The 18,866-nt window shown below is 44.3% G+C and overlaps 1 protein-coding gene across 1 annotated transcript in view; it reads left to right on the top strand.

Annotated features, from left to right (window-relative positions):
• LOC142748079 (G2/mitotic-specific cyclin-B2-like) overlaps positions 1–18,866 on the top strand; it is a 58,146-nt gene that overhangs the window by 6,640 nt on the left and 32,640 nt on the right. The window contains exons 2-3 of the mRNA XM_075855207.1: positions 10,288–10,416; positions 10,504–10,602. Of these exons, the coding sequence (XP_075711322.1) occupies positions 10,288–10,416; positions 10,504–10,602 (228 nt within the window). The remainder of the gene's footprint in view (positions 1–10,287; positions 10,417–10,503; positions 10,603–18,866) is intronic.

Genomic DNA, 18,866 nt, shown 5'->3' with positions numbered 1-18,866 from the left:
TGCAGTTGCTCCCATGGGCAGAATTCTCCTACAATAATCACACCAGCGAATCCACAAGGAATACGCCGTTCTTGATTGTTTACGGCCAGCACCCATGAATTCCTCTCCCGGTGCCCGATACTTCCGGGGTTCCAGCGGCTGACTCCACCTTTAGAGACTTCCTACAGATCTGGCAGCAGACTCGATCCTCCATCTTAATGGCAGTCGACCGCATGAAACGGAAGGCTGACACAAGGAGAAGAGAACTTTCTCAGTTTCTTCCTGGCCCGAGGGTCTGGCTGTCTTCCAGGAATATCCGACTAAGGGTGCCATCATGCAAATTTGCTCCCAGGTTCCTCGGACCCTTCGAGATCTTACAGCAGATCAACCCTGTCGCCTATAAGCTTCGGCTGCCTCCTACCCTCAAGATCCCCAACTCCTTCCATGTCTCCATCCTGAAGCCGGTGGTTCTGAACCGCTACACCAAGACTCCTAACCCTGTGGTTGCCTCCAGCGGCCCTTTAGACACCTTTGAGGTTCAGGACATCCTGAACACCAAAAAAGTGAGAGGAAAGACCTTTTATTTGGTGTATTGGAGGGGGTTTGGTCCTGAAGAAAGGTCTTGGGAGCTAGAGGAGAACCTCAATGCTCCTGCTCTTCTGAAGAAATTTCTCTCTCGCTTTGGTCCCAAGAAGAGGGCGTGTAAGAGGGGGGATACTGTAATGTCCGTGGCTGCGGGCTGTCAGATCCAATCCCCTCCTGACAGCCGCAGCCATGAGTCGGCAAGCGCTGGCCCCAGCCTCCTCCTCAGGAGACGCCAGCGCTCACTTCCACTCACCTCAGCCAGATCCCGTAGGGTGTGCGCGCACGCTCATGCCCGCTCTTAAAGGGGCAGTGTGCACCGCACTTCTTGATGAACTTTGACCCGTGAGTACCCTGGACTATAAGAGGGGTCCAGCCCCCTGCTTCTATGGCTGAGCGTTGTTGATGTTTCCTAGTTTGTCTATGTGATGGCCTCCTAGTGTGTTTCATGTTTCCTGTTCCCTGTACCAGTTCCTTTTCCTTGAATTCCATACCATCCTGGTCGAGCACTGTGTTGTGCCAAAGTCGTGTCCTGCTGTTCCACGTCTGACCTGCTTCACCTCGCCTGACGTCTACCTGCTGCCTAGTCCTAGCCGAGCCTGCCCTGCTGCTGTCTAAGCTGCCACAGGTACCTATATGAACTATAGACTTTCACCTGCGCCCTGTTGGCCAGCTGCCTTACTCCCAAAGGCGGTACGGCCCAGTGGGTCCACAGACCCTTCGTGACACAGATACATTTAAATTTAGAAAAATGCTAATTTTTGCAAATTTTCTCTAAAGTTTGGTGATTTTTAACAAACAAATACTGAATTTATTGGTCACATTTTTCCACTAATATACAGTACAATATTTCACGACAAAACAATCTCAGAATCGCTTGGATAGGTAAAAGCATTCCCAAGTTATTACCACATAAAGTGAAACATGTCAGATTTGAAAAAATTTGCTGCGTCCACAAGGCCAAAACAGGCTCAGTCCTGAAGGGGTTAATATTGAAAAAAATAAAATAAACCATACATATTTGGTATCGCTGTGACTGTAACGGCCTGAACTATAAAAATATTATGTTATTTATTCCATGCGTTGAACGGCGTATAAAATCCTGTAAAAAACAATACCAGAATTTCATTTTTTTGGTACTTTGCCCTATAAAAATTTCAATAAAAAGTGATCAAAAAGTCGCATGTATCCAAAAATGTTACCTATAAAAACTATACAGCCTATTTGAACAACCAGGAAATGTAACCATATGACTGATAGGCAAAGAGGCTTTACCATGTAACCAAGTACACTGACCTATTATATTCAAGATATGTCCTACAAATAAGGTCAATTAACACAAATTTATTAGAAAAATGCAAAATATCCTTTATTAATGAACATGTATAAGACAAAACAGATTTAAAAATGAAGCATACACTGCAACATCGCGGTGTCTTGCAGGACAGGAAAACACATGGGTATACAAAAGTATATGAATGTAAACCACTGGGAAGTAGCATCAATTACATGCAATATAGATAATGGGCAAATATCTCCATGCATGTAGTTGAAAATGGTCCAGAAAAAGTGTAAGGTAATGGTTCAAAATAGTGTGAACATTATATAGTATAAGGAGCCTCTCAAAAGAGATAATAAACAAAGAGTAACCAAATCTATAAGACCAGACCTATGTGACACATGGTAATGAGAGGGTCACTTACCCATGCTGTTACTCATGCACTGCAGAGACACCAACCCGAAGCGCGTTTCGGCGGGATGCCTTCGTTTGCTGTGACCCCTATGGCTATGCCACTGCTCACTACACTCCTAGATGAATTCCTCAAGGGGTGTCGTTTCGTAAATGAAGTCACTTTTGGGTAGTTTCTACTGTACTGGTATCTTTGCAAAAGCGACATGGTGCCAAGAAATCCAGCAAAATCTGTACTTCCAAAGCCAAATGGCGCTCCTTCTCTTCTGAGCCCTGCCGTGTGCCCAAACAGCAGTTTATGACCACATATGGGGTATTTGCATACGCCAGAGAAGTTGCTTTACAAATGTTAGGGGGCTTTTTCTTCTTTATTCCTTCTGTAGATTTACGCACGTAAAAAATATGCGTAAATCTGGTCCGTGTGCATCAGTGTGCTTTGCGAGTGGCATGTGTTTTTCACGCACTCGCAAAGCACTTCTTGTTTTTTTTTTCAGTGGAATTGATGCGCAAATCTTGCAAAAAGCACACAGATGTGCATCGTGTGCTGTGCGTGGTTTTCACGCACCCATTGACTTCAATGGGTGCGTAGGTGCGTGAAAACACACTAATATAGGACATGCAGTGAGTTTCACGCAACGGACTCCCGCTGCGTGAAAACTCACGCATGTGTGAATAGCCACATTGAAATCAATGGGTCAGTGTGCTGTGAGTGATTTCATTTTTAATCAATTTTTTTTCTATAACACAGAAGGTTTTACAACTCAATATTTATTGCCCAGATTCTGCCGTTTTTATAAATATCCCACATGTGGCCCTAGTGTGCTAATGGACATAAGCACAGGCCTCAGAAGCAAAAGAAGCACCTAGTGGATTTTGGGGCCTTCTTTTTATTAGATAATACAGTATTTTAGGCACCATGTCAGGTTTGAAGAGGTGTTGTGGTGCCAAAACAAAGGAAATACCCCCAAAAAGACCCCATTTTGGAAACTACACCCCAAAATGAAGTGAGAATTTTGACCTCAGGTTTTATTAGAATTTGGAGGGGAAAATTAAAATTTTTAAATTTTTTCCAATAAGATGTAATTTTAGCTAAAAACAAACAAACAACAATTTCCACAAGGAATAAAGAAGAATAGGACCCCCAATATTTGTAAAGCAACTTATCCGGAGTACCCATATGTAGTCATAAACTGCTGTTTGGGCACATGGCAGGGCTTAGAAGGGAAGTAGCGCCATTTGGCTTTTGGAGCGCAGATTTTGCTGGATTGGTTTCTTGGTACCATCTCGCATTTGCAAAACCCCTAAGGTACCAGTACAGTGAAAACTCACGAAAAGTGACTCCATTTACGAAACCATACCCCTTGAGGAATTCATCCAGGGGTGTAGTGAGCATTTTGACCCCACAAGTGTTTCATAGTTTTTATTAGAAGTGGGCAGTGAAAATAAAAAAATCATTTTTTTTAGCTCAAAATGTTTAATTTTTTTCAACAAATAAAGGGAAAAAAACAAACCAACATTTGTAAAGCAATTTCTCCTGGAAATAAACTGCTGAAGGAGCACCATTTGGCTTTTGGAGTGCAGATTTTTCTGGATTGGTTTCTGGTCGCTATGTCGTATTTGCAAAGCCCCTGTGGGACCAAAACAGTGTAAAAACCCACAGAAGTGACCTCATTTTGGTAACTACACCCCTCAAGCTATTCACCTAGGGGTGTAGTGAGCATGTTAACTCTGCAGGTGTTTTCCAGAAATTAGTGTGCACTCGATGTTGCAGAGTGAAAATGGGAATTTTTCCATAGATATCCCAATATGTGGTGCCCAGCTTGTGCCACCATAACAAGACAGCTCTCTAATTATTGTGCTGTGTTTTCCGGTTTCAGAAACACCCTACATGTGGCCCTAATCTTTTGTCTGGACATTCGACATGGCTCATGAGTGAAAGAGTACCATTCGAAATTGAGGCTCTGATGTGAAATAATAAAAGAAGCCCCTGAGAACTGACCCCATTTTGGAAACTACACCCCTCAAGGCATTTATTAGGGGTGTAGTGAGTATTTTGACCCCACAGGTCTTTTCCATAAATGATTGCACTGTGAATGGTGCAAAGTAAAAATTGCTATTTTCCCTAGATATGCCATTTCAGTGGCAATTATGTCATGCCCAGCTTGTGCCACTGGAGACACACACCCCAAAAATTGTTAAAAGGGTTCTCCCGGGTATGGCGATGCCATATATGTGGAAGTAAACAGCTGTTTGGGCACGCTGTAGGGTTATGAAGGTACACACTCCGCACTTTTGCAGTTTGGGGATTTTTTGGGGGAAAGTGTTGTCCTGGTATAATACTGGTGCCCTCGCTTCCAACAGATATGTTTGGGTGCTCCCCTTCCTGGTTCCCTAATTTTAGGGGCTTGATAAATCACTTCTTGAAACAAAAGAAATGTTCCCTTCGGACCTGCACAACTGCATATTTTTTCTTTCCTGACTTATGGGAGTCTTAACTTATTTTATTTTTTCATAGTCGTAGTGGTATGAGAGCTGTTTTTTTTGCAGGGCGAGCTATAGTTTTTATTGGTATCATTTTGGGGTAAATACGACTTTGTGATCACTTTTTATCCTATTTTGGGAGGTAAGCTGACCAAAAACCAGCAATTCTGGCATCATGTTTTAGTTGTTTTTTTTTTATACAGCCTTCACCTTGCGTTATAAATTACATGTTAACTTTATTCTGCGGGTCAGTACGATTCCGGCGATACCAAATTTACTACTTTTTGCACAATAAAATTACTTTTGTAAAAATAATTAATTTTTCCTGTCGCCATGTTGTGACATTTAATTGTATGAGGGCTTTTTTTTTGTGAGACGAGCTATGGTTTTCATAGGTACCATTTTTGGATACATGCGACTTTTTGATCACTTTTTATTCCAATTTTTGGAAGGCAAAGTGACCAAAAAACAGCAATTCTGGCATTGATTTTAGGCTTTTTTTTAGGGCGTTTACCACGCGGGATATATAACATAATATTTTTATTGTTCAGGTTGTTATGGACGCGGCGATACCAAATATGTATGGTTTATTTATTTTTTTCACTATTAAAGGACTTGATAGGGGGAAAGGGGCGATCGTATTTTATTTTATTACTTGAAACTTTTATTTTATTTTTGACAACTTTTTTTCACTTTTTTTTGTCCCTATTTATTACCTATGTAGTGCAATGTATTAGAACTATCAGTCGTTCACTGACAGCAAGCCGACTAGGCTCCGCCTCTGAGCAAACACCTTAAATGCAGCGGTCGCTTTCAGGGGCGTAACTAGGAAAGACTGGGCCCCATAGCAAACTGTAGATAACGCCATACAGCCCCCCTGTAGATAACCACATACAGCCCCCTGTAGATAACTCCATACAGCCCCCCCTGTAGATAGCTGCATACAGCCCCCCTGTAGGTAGCGCCATACAGCCCCCCTGTAGATAGCGCCATACAGCCCCCCCTGTAGCTAGCGCCATACAGCCCCCCTGTAGATAACGCCATAAAGCCCCCCTGTAGATAACGCCATACAGCCCCCCTGTAGATAGCGCCATACAGCCCCCCTGTAGATAGCGCCATACTGCCCCCCCTGTAGATAGCGCCATACAGCCCCCCTGTAGATAGCGTCATACATCCCCCTGTAGATAACGCCATACAGCCCCCCCTGTAGATAGCGCCATACAGCCCCCCTGTAGATAGCGCCATACAGCTCCCTCTGTAGATAGCGCCATACAGCCCCCTCTGTAGATAGAGCCATACAGCCACCTCTGTAGATAGATCCATACAGCCCCCTCTGTAGATAGCACCATACAGCCCCCTCTGTAGATAATGCCATACACCCCCCGGTAGATAGCGCCATACAGCCCCCTCTGTAGATAGCGCCATACAGCCCCCTCTGTAGATAACGCCATACACCCCCTGTAGATAGCGCCATACAGCACCCTCTGTAGATAGTGCAATACAGCCCCCTCTGTAGATAGCGCCATACAGCCCCCTCTGTAGATAGCGCCATACAGCCCCCTCTGTAGATAACGCCATACAGACCCCTATGTAATTAGCGCCATACAGACACCTCTGTAGATAGCGCCATACAGCCCCCTCTGTAGATAGCGCCATACAGCCCCCTCTGTAGATAATGACATACAGCCCCCCCTGTAGATAACGCCATACAGACCCCTTTATAGATATCTACAGAGGTGGCTGTATGGCGTTATCTACAGGGGGGACTGTATGGCGTTATCTACAGGGGGGACTGTATGGCATTATCTACAGAGGAGGCTGTATGGTGCTAACGCCATACAGCCCCCACTGTAGAGAACGCCATACAGCCCCCACTGTAGAGAACGCCATACAGCCCCCACTGTAGAGAACGCAATACAGCCCCCACTGTAGAGAACGCCATACAGCCCCCCCTGTAGGGACGCCATACAGCCCCCCCTGTAGGGAACGCCATACAGCCCCCTCTGTAGGGAACGCCATACAGCCCCCCCTGTAGGGAATGCCATACAGCCCCCCCCCTGTAGGGAACGCCATACAGCCCCCCCCCCCTGTAGGGAATGCCATACAGCCCCCCTGTAGATAACGCCATACAGACCCCTTTATAAATATCTACAGAGGTGGCTGTATGGCGTTAGCTACAGGGGGGACTGTATGGTGTTATCTACAGGGGGGACTGTATGGCGTTCTCTACAGAGGGGGCTATATGGCGCTAACGCCATACAGCCCCCACTGTAGAGAACGCCATACAGCCCCCACTGTAGAGAACGCAATACAGCCCCCTCTGTAGGGAACGCCATACAGCCCCCCCTATAGGGAACGCCATACAACCCCCCCTGTAGGGAACGCCATACAGCCCCCCCCTGTAGGGAATGCCATACAGCGTCCCCAACCCCCCAAAAAAATGCGACCTACAGTGTGTCCTACAAAAGACATGTATCCCCTATCCACAGGATAGGGGATACATGTGTGATCGCTGGCACTGATAAGGAGAACGGGGGACTGAAAGTCCCCTGAAGTTCTCCATGACTAACCTCTGACTTCCGGCGTCTGCGCAGCTCAATAAAAAGGAATGGAGCGCTGGTCACGCCGGCGCTCCATTCATTTCTACGGAGCTGCCGACACAGACCCCGGAAGTCCGAGGTTTGTGATGGAGAACTTCAGGGGACTTTCAGTCCCCCGTTCTCCCTATCAATGCCAGCGATCACACATGTATCCCCTATCCTGTGGATAGGGGATACATGTCTTTTGTTTAATGGCAGAGCGGGGAGATACCTCCCTGCTCTGCCGTAGTGTTCAGTGGCGTCCCGCTGTAGCAGCCATAGCGGCTGCTAGTGGAGCCTCCAGCTATGGTGGGGGCCCGTGCCGGCGGGCGACACGGGCCCCCTCATGCCGCGGGCCCCGTAGCAGCTGCTACGGCTACTACGGCTACTACGGTGGTATTTACGCCACTGGTCACTTTTGACCGCTGCATTGAAGGGATTAATGACAGGGATTAGAGCTAATTTCGGTCCCCGCTATTACAGCAGGGTGTCAGCTGTAGCATGACACCGGGGGATGATGGCACAGACCCAGCTTCTGAGCCCGTGCCATCCATTTGTCATAAGTATACGACAAATTGCGGGAATCACTAGTTTTCCTTGACGTATACTTATGACAAATATTGGGAAGGGGTTAATAAATGTGGGCCATTATGTGTCTGTATAAAATAAAAGGCACATGGAGGTAAAGCATGGGTTGATAGCAGTGTAGAAAACACAAATCCATAATATGGCAGTCTGCATGGGTACACACGCATGTTTTGATGCAGTTTATGTCTGAACCAAACAAAGGAGGTGCATCAGTATTTTCTTTATACCTTTCCTCCCTTTTGGAACCACTTCTGGCTTTGGTTCAAATAAAATCACCAAAAACTGCATCAAAACTGTGTGTGTGATCGTGGCCTTATAGAGGTATTCTCCCTAATATGCATAACTTCTAGTGTAGCATACCTCCATAATACGATGAAGTACTGAGGCATAATATGGCTCAGCTTAAGGGTATGTTCACACGGCCTATTTACGGACGTAATTCGGGCGTTTTTGCCCCGAATTACGTCTGAAAATAGCGCCTCAATAGCGCTGACAAACATCTGCCCATTGAAAGCAATGGGCAGACGTTTGTCTGTTCACACGAGGCGTATATTTATGCGCCGCTGTCAAATGACGGCGCGTAAATAGACGCCCGCGTCAAAGAAGTGACCTGTCACTTATTTGGCCGTAATTGGAGCCGTTACTCATTGACTCCAATGAATAGCAGCGCCAATTACGTCCGTAATTGACGCGGCGTTCAAGCGCCTGCACATGCCGTTACGGCTGAAATTACGGGGATGTTTTCAGGCTGAAACATCCCCGTAATTTCAGCCGTAACGGACGCCCTTGTGTGAACATACCCTTAGACTCTGTTTTCTGCTGTTCAGAATCTGGGCACACGGCTCTGCTGAGCATAAAAACTAAACTGAAAATCTGCGACTTGTCTATGACCTGCTGGGGATTTTTTTTACGCTTCATGTGAATGGTGTTTTGCATTGTGCTTTTCTTTATAACTGAAAATCCACAACAAACACGATATGTGTTAACTTAGCCCAAATGTGAATTAAAGCATCTGGTCAGTAATTATCTAATCATTTCCCAAATAGGGATATCCTGAATAACTATGATGGGGAAAACATACAATACTGTTAAAAATAAATTTACAAAAAATTTAAGAAATACTATGCAATTACATTACTACTTGTTAGTGGCAGACTGCTTCATATAGTATAAAATAAAAATGTGCTAGAGTGCCAGTCCTAAACAAGCAAGAAACCTTTTCTAGAAGCAAAGGGGTTAAATGATTTCCACCCTCAGAAGGGCTTGTTATCCAATAGGATCCTGTTTTGAAACAAATAGGGGGTTTTGTTATAAGGTCTAGAAGTGGCTAGTTTGTGCAAAGTTGTGGTTTTATTACAATGGCTGCATGGAGTACTGTGGTATGTTGGAAATGTTCTAAAAATTATCCTAAAAAGTTGGATTTTTGATGTGTGGTAGTGTAAAATTTACGCCACATGTGAATCCACCCTAAGGCCATGTTCACATGGCTTATGTGTGAAGCAGAAACATACAAGGCTGATTTCAAGACAAATCTAGCTCTGAAAACTAGGTGTTTTTGAAGCAGATTTGCTAAGTGTTTTTGAAGTGTTTTTTTCAAAGTGGTTTTGGCATTGTCCATTGGAAATATAAAAAATCTGATTCAAAAACACCAAGAAGTGACATGCTTCTTCTGGACAAGGTGTATTTTTATGCTGTGTTTTTTTTAAACAGTGGCGTAAAATTCCACCTCAAATTAACTACATAGCTTTTATTTATTGAAATGAATGAGAAGCTGTATACAGGCATTTTTGAGGTGCATTTCGGAGAGTAACGTGAACATATCACACTCTGAAATACGGCAGAAAAATATGCTGTGTGAATATGGACTTCGTGTCAGCAATGTGGTGTGTGAGCTTGATAAATATGGTCATCAGCCTGAATGCCATTCTTTTCCAGGCAAAAAACTGGCATATTTTGTGCCCTTATAGGTAACCTGACCATCTCCAACTTTTCTATTAGTATACCTAAGGGTAAGGCCACACGGTGCCGTCACGGTGCGTTTATGTTGCGTTTTTAAACTGCAGCAATTAGTTTTTCAATAGAAGTCAATGGTGAAATTTGTGTTAAGGACAGACTGCTGCTATTATATTACAATGTGTTGTTTGTGCAGTTAACTGCATCTTCGTAATGTCTGACCGCATGCGGTTAATGACCGCGCTGCTAATGTTGTTGCTGAACTGCTTGCGTTTTTGCTAACAGTTCTGCAATGCATTGTAATGAGCAACAGAACTGCAGCATTACAGAGACAAAAAACGCATGTAGTTGACCGCATGCGGTTTTCAAACGCAACAAAACCGCGTCAACGATGCACCGTGTGACCTTGCCCTAAGTGTATCGATCTAATTTCAGCTCTGGGAAACTGACAATGCTTTGGAAGGTGGAGTAAACATGATGAAAAACAAGCTATGCAGCCACAGACCCCCTCTTGAAGAAATCTGCAATGGGACAATGATTTCAGCAAATGAAACAGCAGTTGTGGTACAAATATTTATTTTCCCTTTTTTCTTTTGTACTTTCTGCTTTTTTGAATGTTAGCATATACTTTTTTTTTTTTTTTTAATGTAGAATTGTAAGATGTCCAAACCAGTTAAAAGCTTGAAGCAAGAAACCTCTCAAAGAAATGTACTAGAGAAAGGAATCTGGACAGCTGAGACAAAACTTGAGGTATTGTGGGTTTGTTGTTTTTTTTTTTGTTTTTTTTAAGTGGTTTATTGCTGCTATTGGTAAATTCAATCTTCTGCTAGTACTAATTTTATATTTGTCTATTATTTACATTTTTTTTTTACAAGAGGCTCACTTCACACTTTGAGGGTTTATGTTCAGCATACATATTTGAAAAGTGCTGCCAAATGTGTAACTGTATGCCCTGCGGTATACATATATAATTTTTATTTTTTTGTAGAATTCCTTTTGTTCTGAAGAATGCTTATTAAACAAATGCTAAACGAGTGTAAAGGGAAACTCTTCTGGCATACATCTGGCTAATGAAAGTCTATACACGTGTTAATATAGACACCAAACGCAGATCACAGGTTTGGTTAAAGGGGTTGTGCAGCACCTGTCTCTTCCGTATGATCTGACATCTAAATGGTTAGAACCCATTCGCCCCTCCCTGCAAAGTATTTGCAGGTTGCTGATGGTTACTATAACCACTGGCAGCCTAAGGCTGGGTTCACACGAGCATGTTTAGTCCGTAATGGACAGAACGTATTTTGGCCGCAAGTCCCGGACCGAACACACTGCAGGGAGCCGGGCTCCTAGCATCATAGTTATGTACGATGCTAGGAGTCCCTGCCCCTCCGTGGAACTACTGTCCCGTACTGAAAATATGATTACAGTACGGGACAGTTGTCCTGCTGAGAGGTAGGGACTCTTAGCATCGTACATAACTATGATGCTAGGAGCCCGGCTCCCTGCAGTGTGTTCGGTCCGGAACTTGCGGCCGAAATACGTTCCGTCCATTACGGACGTAACATGCTCGTGTGAACACAGCCTAACAGTGGTCTCCAGGTCTGCCATTTATGAATATTTAAATCTGACTGGCATAATACCCTGCAATGCATTGTACTTCTACTAGCAATCCCGAATCGGGAAGCTGTATCTTCCTGTGCCTTTTTGGGACTAAAAAAAAAAAAAATTCAAGTTAAAAAGCAGACAGTGACCTGTCACTTATTAATGCATTTTACAAGTTGATTGTTTTCACATTGACACAAAAAAAAAAAGATTGGAAAATATGCGTCCGTTTACTTCAAAAACGCTTGTGGAAATCAAAAACACCTTGTAAATCTGCTCCAAAAACGCCTGGTTTTATAGACTGTTTCCTCTTGAAATCAGCCTTGTATTTTCCAGCCTGAACATAGCCTAAGGCTGCATGCGCACAACCGTTTGTAATTTGTGTCCTCCGCATTGTTCTGTATGTCCATGGTCTTCACATCAGCATAGAGCAATAGGCGAGACCGAGCCGCAAAAACACGGACAGGAATAGGCTTTGCGTTTTGTGGTTCGGTCCCGCTGCCCCCACGTGGATCCGTGAAAAACACGGTAGTGTGCATGGGGCCATAGGGATGAATATATCCGTGTGCTATCCGTAAAAAAAAAGACAGCTAGGGCACTGACTACAACAACGGTCGTGTGCATGTAGTCTTATGGCTATATGTACACGAGTCCTGTAGTGGGACTCTGCCATGGCTCATTCCCTCTCTAGGATCATTTTTATTGGCCCTATCATGGGGGCATGCCTTGGGGAATATGCTACACCAGTGGCTTGTCGGGAACAAGGGACCATTTTCTACCTATTTTTGCAGTGAGAAAACAAGCGGCAAGTTGTGCCATACATGCCTCTCGATCCATCAGCCCTGCTGGCTGGGGCCTGCAACATGCTCGGACACACACCCCATGCCCCTCTAGCTGTTTCCTGATCCCGGTGGCCCTATCGACTGTCATTATTTTGGCTAACTGGAGAGAGTCTCTCTTATGGATGCATGCTCAGAACCAGGGTGGCTATTCCACAGTGCTGGCTCATTAAAGGGTGGTCCTTTTGCTTCCTGCATCGCTCCGAAGCCAGACTCCGGGTGTCAGTGCAATTTTCCAGCACTGCTGCATAGCAAGCTGTCCTTTCCTGCTGCTCCAGGAGTCGTTTTTTTTCATCGTACTTCAAGTGCTCTAGTCTTTTGCCAAGTGGTACACCTCACCTGGGGTCTGGTATGCCAGCCTTAGGGCTGATTATCACCTTTTTTTTTTTATCCCCCTCTCCTTTGTGACATGTCTCGGGAGGATTCCACCAGGCAGTCAGAACAGGAGGCAACGATTACATACTATAACTGTGGCAGATGTAATAGAAAGTTTGCATACGGTCAGTATAATCCCTTCTGCCCACGGAGTCTGCAACCCAGAAACCCCTCCCCTAGGATGTGGCACCTCCTGAATGGGCCAAGTCTTTTGATCAGACCTTATGTGACATTTCCAGACTCTCCCAAACCTTAGTGGAGTCTTTGGAGAACCTGCCTTCCCAGATAGGATCAGAACTCAATGCCCCTCCTTCCTCTCACCTGGACAATACAGTCTACCTCTCGTGGTAGATCACATAAGAAGCGTGGGAGTACCAGAGGCAAGTCCCTCTCCTCCTCAGGTACCCTTCAAGGGTCCACTGTTGGGGTCATCAATTGAGAAGCTGCTTCCAACCAGGATCAGTCACTTTCCTCCAGTGTGAAAAGTAACAGCTGCCATGCAGGCGTTATGTACTGTCAGGGATGCCTTTCATGTAAAGGATGACCCCATCACCCCTTCTCAGGAAGAGGCACCTTTACAGCACTAAATGCTTTGCTCTCCAAACCATAGCAAGTTTCAGGAAATTTGCAAAGAATGCAAGCATCCTGACAGACGTTTGTCTGTTTCAAGATGGAATAGCACTGTTTTCTTCTCAGGAGGACTTGATCTCAAAATGGTCAATTTCTCTTTCCGTGGATCCACTTATCTCACCGCTGTCTAAGAGCACCACCATCCCACTGTCAGATGCGGCATCACTCAGTGACTCGCTCGACAAAAAGTTGGGTTGTTAAACCAAGTCTGCATTTGTGGCACAGATCCTGCTCTGCACCCAGCCTTTGGAACTACTTAAGTGAGTAGGACCTGCACCACAGTATTTTTGAAGGAGTCATGCAGCAGAATTCTGCAGCAGAATGTCTAATCTCGGACTACGCCTGATTTCGAGAAGTGGTGTTGATAGTTTTCAAATCTTTCTCCAGAAAGTTTTTTAAAATTTTATTTTTTTTCTCTGTTTATACACCAGTTTGTGCTTTTGCTTTTTTCCAGGCTGTTCGTCCCCTTTTCCTACATAAGGTTATTGTCTCAGCTTCTCAGTTGGAACGTTTTCAGGGGTTCTACTTGAATCTCTTCAGTCCTCAAAAGGAATGGATCAGTCTTTCCAATGCTGGATTTGAAGAAGTTGAACCGCTTTGTTCAAATTTGGAGATTTTGCATGGAATCCCTAAGGTCAGTGGTTGCATCACTGAACAATGAGCGTTCCTCTTCTCCATCGACATATGCGATACATAGCTCCACATCCCTATTGCAAGGACTCACCAGCGCTTCCTTAGTTTCACAATAGGTTCTCAACAATTCTAGTTTGTCGCTCCTCCCTTTTCCCGCTCTCAACAGGTTTTCACCAAGGTCCTGGCGACTGTCATGGTGCTTCCCTGTGCCATGGGAGTGGCTGCCATCACTTACCTGGATGACCACTTGGTGAAACCGCCTCCAGACAGCACAATCTTCAGTGTCCACATCACTCTGGACACATTTAAAAGGTTTGGGTGGCTCAATAACAAGGAAACAACCAAATCCTCATTGGTCCCAGCTCAAAGCATGGAGTTTCTGGTAATGTACTTCAACACCGGGTCAGTAAGGGTCCATCTCATAGAGAACAAGATCAAGACGCTAAGTGCCAAAGTGACCCTCCTCTATTGTCCACACGCTTTTTTGCATGCTGATGCTGGGAAGGATGTGTTGACCTTCGAGGCAGTTCCATATCCTCAATCACACTCAAGACTCCTCCAGGGGGCCATCTTTCCACTCTTAGACGGGTCTCTGAACTCACTGGACAATCTGATTCTCATGACCTCTCTCCAGGAGTTGTGCTGGTGGGACAACTTATTTGCCATTATGCTGGGATGGCCTGTCCTTCCCACTCTAGTGGCTTGTTATCTTAATAGATACCAACCTATCATGGTGGGTTGCAATTTTCGGCCTCCACATAGTCTAGGGCACTTGGTCGCAAGAGGAGGCATCCCTGCAGATCAACCTTTCTGGAATTGAGGGCAATCTTCTTGGCCCTCTCCCACTGGACTCACCCAGAGGTATTCCAACAACTTTACAGGAAGTGGGGCACCCCAGATGTGGATCTCTTTGCTTCTCATTTCAACTACAAGGTTTCAACCTATGTGGCCACGATGCGTGATCTTAGGGCTATTGCAGTCGATGCCCTGGTCACTCTGTGGGATGAGTCCTCCCCTTCCACTCTTCCCCAGGGTGCTAGAGACGAGGCCTAAAAGGCCAACTTAAACAACCTACTCCCAGACTGATCTTGGTGTATTATATCTCATCCTGAACTACTATACCAAGGTCCGCTATTCCATCCAACTTTACCTCCTATGCGATTAACTGCGTGGCTGTTGAAGCTGAGCTTCCTGGGATCTCTCTGAACTTTCAGTGCAAACCTTCAGCAAAGTTTACAGGCTTAATTCTTTGGCTTCCTCTGATGCCAGTCTGGGTTGCAAGGTGCTGCAGGCAGCTGGGTGTTAGGCCGTTTGCAGGGCTGTACGCTTTCCTTTTAATTTTCTACCCACCCTCTGGGAGTGCTTTTAGGATGTCCCATGGTGCTGTGTCCGCCAATAACATTAATGAAAAATTTTTTTTTGTACTCGCTGTAAAATCTTTTTCTTGTTGGGTTCATTGGGGACACAGATCCCGCCCATTTTTCAGGCCTGGGACCTGTTCCGGCCGTTGGTGGTTGTTTTCTACTTCCAGGACCGTAGACATGTCATTGTTTGTCTTCTCCTGCTACTTTCTATAAAAACTGATGTAGCCAGTATTTGTGGGAAGGGTATGACCTGCCTGGGCTGAGCCAAGACTTTTCCTACCTAGTGCCAGCCTCCAAGTGGCAAGAGCCTATACACGTGGTGCCGTCCCCCCCCCTCATGAATTCAACGAGAAATAGTTTTTACAGTGAATACAAGCAAGTCTATTATTGGAAACAAATGTAAAAACTAAAAAAATAAAACCCTATACATAATTGGTATTGCTGAATCCGTAACGACCGAATCTCACGCTACATTATCAAGTACGCTAAATGCCATGAAAAACCTTGACAATTGCTGATTGATGTTAAGCTCGCCTCCCAAAAAATGTATAAAAAAGGTAGCAAAATGTCAGATGTAACTCAATATGGTACCAATGAGGACTACAGCTCGTCCCACAAAAAACAAGCCCTCATACTTTGACAAACTTAAAAAGTTAGGCCTCAATCACACGACCGTACCTGTGTGCACGGTCCGTGATTAAAGCACAAAAGGCCTGACAAGTGTCATCTGCGGGCCGTCCGCAATCACAGACCTGGCACACACGAGTGCATTGAGTTTAACGAGCCCGGACAGTAAAACGAAATGTCCTATATTTATATTACATTTTTTTGCAGTCTGGGCTTCGAGCAATGCATGTAGTGTGGAAACCACAATTGTGTGCATTGGCCCATAGGATATTATGTTCCCTATACTATCTGTAATTGAGGATAGTATGTGGACCAAATGCACGGTTGTGTGCATGGGCCTTCCGGCTCTCCGAATATGACTACACAACAGCGGAACTCCTTCTTTTTTTCTTTTTTTTTCACTCCCCCCTCACAAAAAAATGTTTTTAAATACATGGTATGTACTTTCAAATGGGGCCGTTAGAAAGTAAAACTCATCCTCCAACAAACGAGCCCGTATACGACTGTCGATGGAAAAATTAATGCGAAGTCTATCAGAAGGCGGGGATGAAAAATAAAAGCTTGAAATCGCCGCGTCTGGAAGGCCAAAAATAGGTGGTTGAATCAGGCCAGTGATTTGATAATTTTAGTGCCAAGTTTGCTCAAGCATATACCACTTTGAAGTGCATTTCTATAGACGAGTCTCTGATACATTTTAAAGGGAGGCTTAAATTCCGCTACTACCTGCACAGTAGGAGGCAAGATATGGAGTTAAAATGTACAAGTCGTGTGTGAGTATTTCAGGGTACACCTACAGGTTGAGGGTTTACGAAGGGAAGGACACCAGTACTAATCCCCCAGAATGCTGGGAATTAGTGGGGGAAAATAGTGTGGGATTTGGTGCCGGACCGGGGTTGCCAACTTATATACTAGAGTTCCTTGCTTCCAGAAGTACTGCAGCATGTGGCACTGTGTGCAAAAACTAGAGAGGCCTCCCTAGTTCGCTGCTTGGTTAAACACTCAGTGCTCTGCTCTTGCCCCTTCTACACACCGAGAGCATGATGTTGCTCAAGTATAAAGACGAGGGATGTCCTTATATTGACTGCAATACACAATAATGGCAGCACCCCGTCCCTCTACGAGGTACCAGTACAGTGACCCCCAAATCATATTACATCCTGGCCTATAATGGGCAGATGGGAGGGGTTGATCTCTTGGATCAAGTGCTTAAGCTGTATGAAATGATGGTGTGGTACAAAAAAAGCTGTCTGTGCACTTCATACAGATGGCATTTGTGAAAGTGATTAGAATATGTTTAAATGATGAAATTTTGCGTGGACTCCATCTTGTATGGTGGCGTCCATTTTGGATATCTGGAATCCATCTTGTGCCCTGAAGGATCAATTGTGAGATTGAGGCATGTTGCCTTAAAGAGGCTCTGTCACCACATAAGTGCCCCATCTCCTATACAAAGAGATCAGCGCTATAATGTAGGTGACCGTAATGCTTTTTTATTTAGAAAAACGATCTATTTTAAACCACTTTATGAGCGATTTTTTTTTAGCTTTATGCTAATGAGTTTCTTAATGCCCAAGTGGGCGTGTTTTTACTTGAGACCAAGTGGGCGTTGTACAGAGGAGTGTATGACGCTGACCAATCAGTGACCACTCAGCGTCATGCACTTCTCTCCATTCATTTACACTACACTAGCGATATAGTTATATCGCTATGTGCAGCCACATACACAAACACTAACATTACTGCAGTGTCTTGACGATGAATATACATCATTACCAGCCAGGACGTGATGTTTATTCAGAATCCTGACCACTTCTGAATCTTTTCTGTGAGATTCCAGCAAGGCAAACGTAATCTCGTTTGAAATGACAGGTTACATCGTAATCTCGCAAGATTACGTTTGCCTTGCTGTAAATCTCACAGAGACGCTACAGACTTGTCAGGATTCTGAATACACATCACGTCCTGGCTGGTAGTGATGTATATTCATTATCCGGACACTACAGTAATGTTAGTGTGTTTGTGCATGTGGCTGCACATAGCAATATAACTATATTGCTAGTGCAGTGTAAATGAATGGAGAGAAGTGTATGACGCTGATTGGTCAGTGTCATATACACCTCTGTACAACGCCCACTTGGTCTAAAGTAAAAACAGGCCCACTTGGGCATTAAGAAACTCATTAGCATAAAGCTCAAAATCGCTCATAAAGTGCCTTAAAATAGATCGTTTTTCTAAATAAAAAGCACTGCTGTCACCTACATTATAGCGCCGATCTTATATAGGAGATAGGGCACGTATAATGTGGTGACAGAGCCTCTTTAAGGCTAATATATCTATGTCCGCATTGTCTGAAACAATTCTATGTTTTTCTGTAGTATGCTGCTGTGTGTTTTTTATTAAGTCTCACTCCTGCTATGGAGAATACACATGAGTATTTACCTATTTTTGTGTGATAAGGAGCCTATCATTCTTGGAGAATCACTGTTTACTATAAGGGAGGGGGTCACACACCGATCGTCAGGGAACTCATTAAGACTTTATATGGGTAAGATTATCATGCCTACTCCTGGAGTTTCAGGGGATGGCTCACCTTTATCTTCTTAGTACATTCATGCTTCTTGTCAGGATCATTTGGCCCTGTAGCAGCCACAATACTTGCACTGCACTTTCTAACTGATACTCTTGCCTGTAGATATATATTGGTTAATGGTTTACTACCTATAATCTGGGTTTCCCTGATATATCGTTGTGTTGACATTACATTGAGTTTCTCCTGTCATATACAGTTTTAAATGTTTGTTGTTATATATATTGAATAAAGGAACTTTTTTTGATACTCTTTGATATATATTGGCTCTAAGACTCTGTTTTCTCCTTCTATAAGGGAGGGGGTCAGTCTGACTCTTAGCCTTGGAGAAGAGTTTCATTTACTATAAGGGAGAGGATA

Source organism: Rhinoderma darwinii, chromosome 3 (assembly GCF_050947455.1).
Source record: "Rhinoderma darwinii isolate aRhiDar2 chromosome 3, aRhiDar2.hap1, whole genome shotgun sequence".
Taxonomy (NCBI): domain Eukaryota; kingdom Metazoa; phylum Chordata; class Amphibia; order Anura; family Rhinodermatidae; genus Rhinoderma; species Rhinoderma darwinii.
The sequence above is the reverse complement of the archived record's forward strand: the minus strand, read 5'-3'. Positions and strand labels throughout refer to the sequence as shown.